Here is a 7,422-nt window from a genome sequence, read left to right on the forward strand (position 1 = left end):
GAGGAGGAGTCACAAGAAGCCCAGGCTGGCCAATCTGGAAGCCTCCCTTTGTCTTTGAGGCTGTTCTCCTGGAATTCATTACTACACAGTGGCCATTTCTGGCCTCCTTCTCTTCCTCCAAGGCCAGAAATTTGTCTAGTGCTGTTGATCACAGAACCCACAGCTGAATGACATCAGAGAGGTGATGGTCTTGCCAAACTGGTTTGAGAAACAGGTCCTCAATCCTATTTCCAGGGCTGCTGGCTATGACCTTGGGGGCCTCCAGTTCTACCCACAAGGAGGAAGTTGTGGCCCTTGGGCCCAGCCAAGCCCAGCAAGAACCAGTTTTCTTCTGGGGCTTCCATAATCCAGCCTCACCAACCTGACTTCTTGCAAAGTGTGCGTGGTCCTGCATCTCCTCTTTTGCATGCTGTTTTCTCATCTCAGCTGCTTTTCCTGCATTCTCTCACATACTGAAGCAAGTAAAAGCTTTGTCTCCTATACCTTATAGAGTACAGTTACCATCCCTCCCTTTACTTCCACTAGGCTATGAGACCCCAACCACAAGCCCAACTCTACCCTATCTCTCACTCCTCCATCTCTTCTATTGTCCAACAGCCTCTGGGCTTCCCCCACGGACCCAAGGTCCCAGCCCTAGATGGCATTTCAGCCACTTGTGGGCACATCCCAAGATGGTGGTCTTCCTGCAAGTCTTAGAATTTTATATTGTCCAGTCTGGGTTGAATTGGTTGTTATGGCTTGCATCTAAATGTGTTCTTTGGTAGAACTTTTCAGAGGAGGGTGGCTCTAGAGTGTGTGATGCTGGGATTAAGTGTGTGGTGCTGGGAGCAAGAGTATGTGATTACTAAATTAGCCCACTGATGGGTTTGACATAGTGCTGAGTGTGGATAATGGGAAGGCCCACTGTGCGTGTGAGTGCTAGCCACCCTAAGGGCATGTAGCCTGAATAGACTACGAGGGACAGAAAGAGGGCTGCTGTTGCTACCTGCTGATTGGTACTTTATTGCTTTGCTGCCTTCCCTCTTCTGCCCACCATGAACTGTTTCTCCTCCGATGTCCCTCTACTAAGCCACCCTGCCTTGAGCCAGCCAGCTATGAGCTGAAACCTCTACAAACTGTGAGCTATAATAAACCTCTCCTCCTTTAACCTTGGATGTCATGTATTTTGTCTCAGCAACAAGCAAAGAAACTTAGTAAGCTCGCAGCCCACACAATACCTCCATTGTGTAGATAAGGAAAGTGAGTCTCTCAGAGGACCAAGGCCTTATATGGGGAGGATCCAGAGCTAAGAATACCATCTTTCTCGCCTCTTGTCCCCAGGCCTGGGCTTCCTCTGTAGGACCCTGACTGAGAGGAGGGAAAGCGTGGATGACTCAGAAATTCATTCATAGACTCAGGCTATGGAACAAAATGTTACCCTGGTCCCTGAGCAGCTCCAGCCACTCCCCACTCTGCCAGTCCAGAGTCGGATCTGGAAGAATGTGGATCCGTCCTGTAATAGTCCTTTGCTCTAGGAGAGCCAGAAGTGAGCCCGTCCAACTCGTTCTGATGAGCAGATGCTTTCAACATAACTTCGCCCAGCTCACCTATCACGCAGAGGGAACCACCCCGTTTCCTGTTCCGCCCACAGCCCATTCCCCTCCTTTTCCCATTCACAAGCCTCCCAGGTCTTGCTCACGCTTTTTCTGCCACAAGTTCCCTTCCATACCTTTCCCTCTCTTCTCTGTCGGGCTGGCGGGGGGGGGGCGGATTTCTTTGCACTCACTATCAAGGATCAGTTTCCACACCACCTCCGATGAGAGTCCTTTAGGGACCCCCCCCAATTCAAGGATTGTGCCCAAGTGTGAGAGAAGGGGCTTTGGCATCAGACTGAATTCCACTGTGTTCATGCCAGTGCCAGCCCAGAGGGCCTTCACTTCAGTGAGCTTCCATTTCCTCCTCTGTGGAATCAGGCTATATCTATCTTCACATTGGCCAACTTAAAATAGTTGTCTGATATGCAACAGGTGCTCAGCCAATATCAGGGCCTTCCCCAGGGATGTTTACTTTTTCCTGGGCTGTGGCTGTAAACTTCCCCAGTACCAGCCCTGGGCTGCCCTTTGATCTCTAGATCACCGCCACACCACCACCACTAATCACACCCCCTTCCCTGGCACCACCCTTTGCCAGGAAGAAAAGAAAAAGGCAGGCAAGTAGATTTGGAGATGGGCCGTGAGTGCCTGACGGCAGAACAGGGCAGTAAGTCACATAACCCTATCGTACCGCTAGGAGTGAATGCACACTTGAGCGACACGTAACATCCAGACATGCAGGCTCTTACCCCTGTGTCTCTTCCCAGCCGGCAGAGGCCCAGAGCTACCATAATTAGCCTGTTCACTGGAGCCAACAGCTGCCACTCAAGCAGGCCCTAAAAATCTGAAGGGGCCTAGGTGTGCGCCCTGCCCAAAGAAGTGGTCTCAAGGGATGCAGGAGTGTGACACAGCTGGCTTGGAGGGTGCTCACCCTTCTGGAGAATAAGGTGGCACGTAGGCTAGGGAGAGATGGCCTAAGACTTCAAACCATGTTCTTCAAACTCTGTGCCCCTCTCCTCCTGTGTATCCTACAGATCACTTCCTTCTCTGTGCCTCAGTTGTCCAGTGTGCAAAATGGGAAACAGTTCTGGGGTAGTGGATTGAAAGGAGAGGATACATGGGAAAGAGCCTCAGAGCCTTGGCCTAGATACTAGGCTTCTCCTCAAACGTGTGTGTAGGGGTGACAGAGGACCTGAATCCAGGCTTTTCTGGGGTAACCAGATTCTCAGTATTCCATATTACTCAGGACCCGTGTTCCCAGATTCCACCCTCTAGTTTCCATGGAGACCAGTGAGCAGCTCCAGGATCTTCAAGCACAGAGAGAGTGGCTTTCCCGAGGGGGTCCCCTGGCTGGCTCTTTGTCTGGAAATGTTGACTGTCTCTGGGCCTCCATTTCTCCCATTTGTTGAGTGACAGTCTGGAGTCCGTATTCCCTTGTAGGTGTCCAGCGGTCCAACAGACAGAGCCTGAAGGGCTTGGCGAGAAGAATTTAGGTGAGGGCAATGTTTGTGAGAAGAACACAGGCTGTGCGATTCATCCTGCTCCATCTCAGACAGTCCCAGGCAGCTTAACATAAGGTCAAGGAGCTGCTGGTCACTCAGTCCCTGCTCTGAGGTGGCCCAGACCAGACGTCCCCAACGCAGCGTTCGGGACAGCATCCGAGCTTCACCACTGACGCGAGTGGGTGGAGTCGAGGGAAGCGACTTGGTCTTAAGAACAAAGAGGAAAGCGGGGAGGCTGTCTTGATTGTTCTGGGACTCGCCACTAGCCCGGCTCGGGGCATAGAGCGTGCAACCAGCCTGCGGATGCTCATCGGATCAGCCAATGATAGCACGACTGCAGCCCCCAAAACTACAATACCCAACATCCCTGGCCAGAAAAGGGCAGGGTCTTCTTTAGGGCGTAGCCGTCAAAATTGAATTTATCCAATGGGACAAGAGGGTGGGCGGAACCCAACCCAAGGATTGGGATAGTGCGGTGGGATGAGGCGGGGCCAGCGAGGCTGCTGGAGCTGCTGGAGGCGAGGCTCTAGCAGAGTCCAGGGGACGGTTGCTGAGCGGGCCTGGCAACCCAGCTCTCTGCTCCTCCTACCAGACCGTCTCTATCCCTTCTGTCGGATCGCGAGTGCGCTAACCCGAACCCACGCCAGACCGGCGGGCTGGACTGAGAGGTGGGTGTGCGAGTCTCCGGTCGGTGCCAGAACCCCCTACGGGTTACAGGGGTGGAACCCGGATATCTATCTGAAAAGGGGCTTTGGTATTTCCAGACCTGGGAGCCTCCACCCAGTCACGGGAGCACTAAGGCACAGGTTCTGAGGCCATGGGAGATGGACGCCCATGGTCCTCCCGGAGGCTCCACGACCCCCAGGGGCTCTAGTCTATGGGGGCAGATATCTTGAGGACGTTCCCACAGAACTCCGAGGGCCCTCAATCTCCAGCGGCCCCAACTGTGTGACAAGGAGCCATGGGACTGGTGAGAGGCAGCAGCCTGAATCTGAGTACATGAGAGGAGGCGCGTTCAGGGTGATATGGCAGTAGACAGGATCTGAGTAGGAAGAAACCGCTCACAAGCCCCTTGGCCCAAGATTAGGCACTAGAGACCACTGCCCCTCAGGAGGAGCACAGAAGGTCCACAGAATGTAAGGCTAGAGACCTCTGGGCTATTCTTTCTGGGAGGGCGGGGGTTGGGGAGGGTGGAGGGATTCTCCAAGCAGTAGGTAGACAAGGGGCATGAAGCCTAACAGACTGGGGCTGTGCAGTTGACACCCACCTGGCCCTACCAGGGTAGGAGAAGCAAGTAGTGACTTGAGCATGCAGGATCCAATAAACCCCCACTGTATGATTAGGACTCCCCCAGACCCACTCATCAGATGGGTGACTCGCCAAGTGACTGTTTTGGAAAGAAGGGATGACTGAGAAATGAATCAGCTGTTGGGGAAATGTGGGGGGATTCTTGGACACCTGGGTGTCCTAGGCCATGGACACAATTCCAGAAAGACATTCAGGCTACTGGAGGAAGATAAGATCCGGGCTAGGCATCTGGGCCAGGACTTGAGGGTTTGTTTGATGAGCAGTGATGGGGCAAAAGGAAATGCCCTGGGCTTCTGGGGTACTTGGAAGGGCCCCGCAGAGGCCGGAAGTGACCAAGATCTTTATTAGATCTCTTTCTGCACTCTTAAGTCTTTGGGTTCCTCCTTCCCCCGTGACAAATCCCTGACTGTCTTTGATCCTCTCACCTTTCCTGAAGTCCAGAGGTTGGGTGACCAAGTTTAGCTTCTGGGACCCTTCCAGCTGGGGAATGAATTTTAAGTGTGTGGACTGGCAGGAGGAGCTGGGTGCCAGAACACCTGTCTTCATGAGGGTAGGACACGGAGAGGACAGGAATGGTGAAGGATGTGCAGAGAGCTCACTCCAAGAAATGGAAGACAGTGTAGCTCCCATGCCTGGAGCAATGAGTGATTGTGACAGTAAGGACTTGGACATGGGCTCAGCCCAGCTAGAGGCTGCTGGCAGTGGCTGGTCGTTGGGCAGCCTCTGGGGATAACAGATGAGGCAGGAAACTGGAGCCTGGAGTGACCCCCTAGTGGTAAGCACAGCTCGGGTAGGCCTCCCTCTCCCCCAGCCCTCCACCCCAGCTTCTCAGTCAAGGTCCCTGCCCTTCTTGTTTGAGGCATAGATAGGACGACAGCCCAGCGTAGGCCACACAACAGACTGGCAGCCCATCTAGCAAGGCTGGAACAAGGTTAGCTACTCCTGGTTTGGTGAGTTTTTTCAGCAGACCAGCTTCTGATAAAGGGCAGTTCCCAGCTAGGAGCCCTATCACAGGGTCAGAAAGCAAGGACAGGACAGCAGTGGATGGTCAGGGGTTAGAGAGGAAAACTGAGGCACAGAGCCCAAGTGCCTGTGCTTTCTACAAGTTCCAGCAGGCCTAACAATTCATGTCTATCCCTTGCAGAATTCCCTGAGCTGGTGTCAGGTGCCACAGGCCCTGGGGATATCACCAGGAAATTCACGACAGACCTAGGGGCCAGCAAGATGGCAGACGAGGCCTTAGCTGGACTGGATGAGGGAGCCCTCCGGAAACTGGTAAGTTGCCCTATTATCTCACTGCGGAGTGGGCAAGCCAGGCCATAGAGGGAGGGCCAGTCCAGGCAGCTTCTCAGCTGACAGGAAGAGGTAATGGGGGATGGGTCAGAAGGAGGGGATCAAGAGAACAAGGCCAGGCCGGTTCCACGTGGCTGATGCAGAGGACCCTTTGGCATGTGCCTGTCTGTGCCAGGTGCTGGGCCTTGGTCCCTCCCAGCCCCCTACTACCACCACCTGTTTAAACAATAACTGCTAGGGACTCACCCATATGCGGCCACAGGTATGGGGAGGCTGGATCTGCCTCTTCTGAGCAACAGCCTTAGCAGTGCCCACCTCTGGAAAGCTGGCCCAGGGATAATGGTAGCAGCAATGATTAATATTGCTGGGGTATAGCAGGGGGCAGGCTGGATGCACTTTTCTCACAGCAGAGACAGGACACTGCCACGCGTAGACACGAGATCACCTGCTCAAAGGAGCTGTGTCAGAATCCAAATTCCAAAAGGGACCATGAGTCCTAGGAAAGTCAAGTCTAGAAGAACTCATGAGAGAAATAGGATTTGCTGGGCCTGTAGGTTCTGAGGATTCTAGTTCATCATTTTTCCCTTCTGAGTCTGTTTCTTTCCCTGTAAAGTAAGAGGAAGAAGTGTGTGTAAATACAAAAAGTAGGTCCTAAGGTTTGCATAGTGATGGAACAAGCTATGGGCCAGATCTCAGGACACCCAACCTCTGGACTTCAGAAAAGGTGAGGGGATCAAAGACAGGGATTTGTCACGGGGAAAGGAGGAACCCAAAGACTTAAGAGTGCAGAAAGAGATCTAATAAAGATCTTGGTCACTTCCGGCCTCTGCGGGGCCCTTCCAAGTACCCCCAGAAGCCCAGGGCATTTCCTTTTGCCCCATCACTGCTCATCAAACAAACCCTCAAGTCCTGGCCCAGATGCCTAGCCCGGATCTTATCTTCCTCCAGTAGCCTGAATGTCCTTCTGGAATTTGAGCGTCCATGTCCTAGGACAAGCGTCCATGGCCTAGGACAGAGTCAGGATGGTTTGACTCGGAGTCTTCCCCGGAGTCTTCCTACCCCTGCACAGAGAGGTTGTGGAGCAACACAGCAGAGCAAGGACCTGCCGTGCCCACCAGCAAAACCAGGCAACAGCTGATCTGCAAGAGGGACCGGAGCCCCACCCCCCAGGCCCTGACCCTTGTCCAGGAGAGAAAATTAAAGATTTACTTTCCCTAGAGGGAGACAAATGACCCATTCCACCCCCACATCACCCCCCTGGAGGCAGATGCTGGAGCCACTTAGCCTAGTCTAGCCACAGGGTAGTGCCCGCTGCTGCCATGTCCTCCCAGCGAGCACCTGGCCCGTGTGAGTCTTCAGGCCAGTGCCTTCGATGAAATCTGGGTGTGTGCCTGCCAGCCGCCTCTGCAGCCTGCTGTGTACGGCCTAGAGTGGGTGGGGTGGGGTTTCCACAGGGGCCCATCGGTCAGCGCCACTTCACCCCAAGAAGAGTCCTAGTGGGGGAGTAGAATCTGAGCGTCCCAAACAGAAAGCCAGGCCAGGTGCCCGCACACCCTCATCTCTATGGGGAAGCTCGGGGAACTTCAGTCATTATCTCCTCCTGGGTCACCAAAAGGGTTTTCACAAAAGAAACTGGCGCGGCGGTAGATCGGCCCAGCCGGTCTCAAGCCCTTGCCCCGGGGAGGCCCTCGCGCGTCCCACCTCCGCGGTGGCGCCCAAAGCCTTTCCCACCCGACACCCCGAGACCA

The 7,422-nt window shown here is 54.1% G+C and overlaps 1 protein-coding gene across 4 annotated transcripts in view; it reads left to right on the forward strand.

The window, feature by feature from the left end:
- The first annotated feature begins 3,576 nt into the window (after window positions 1-3,576).
- Smtn (smoothelin) overlaps window positions 3,577-7,422 on the forward strand; it is a 22,877-nt gene continuing 19,031 nt past the window's right edge. For 3 of the 4 annotated variants that reach the window (XM_010603809.3, XM_033762320.1, XM_010603810.3), the window contains exons 1-2: window positions 3,577-3,741; window positions 5,526-5,656. In XM_010603809.3, the coding sequence (XP_010602111.1) occupies window positions 5,606-5,656 (51 nt within the window). In that variant the 5' untranslated portion in view covers window positions 3,577-3,741; window positions 5,526-5,605. Of the gene's footprint in view, window positions 3,742-5,525; window positions 5,657-7,422 lie in introns of those variants that run through there. The other variant, XM_010603811.3, reaches the window with a different exon arrangement.

Source organism: Fukomys damarensis, unplaced genomic scaffold (assembly GCF_012274545.1).
Source record: "Fukomys damarensis isolate Sample0158 unplaced genomic scaffold, DMR_v1.0_HiC HiC_scaffold_12, whole genome shotgun sequence".
Lineage (NCBI taxonomy): Eukaryota > Metazoa > Chordata > Mammalia > Rodentia > Bathyergidae > Fukomys > Fukomys damarensis.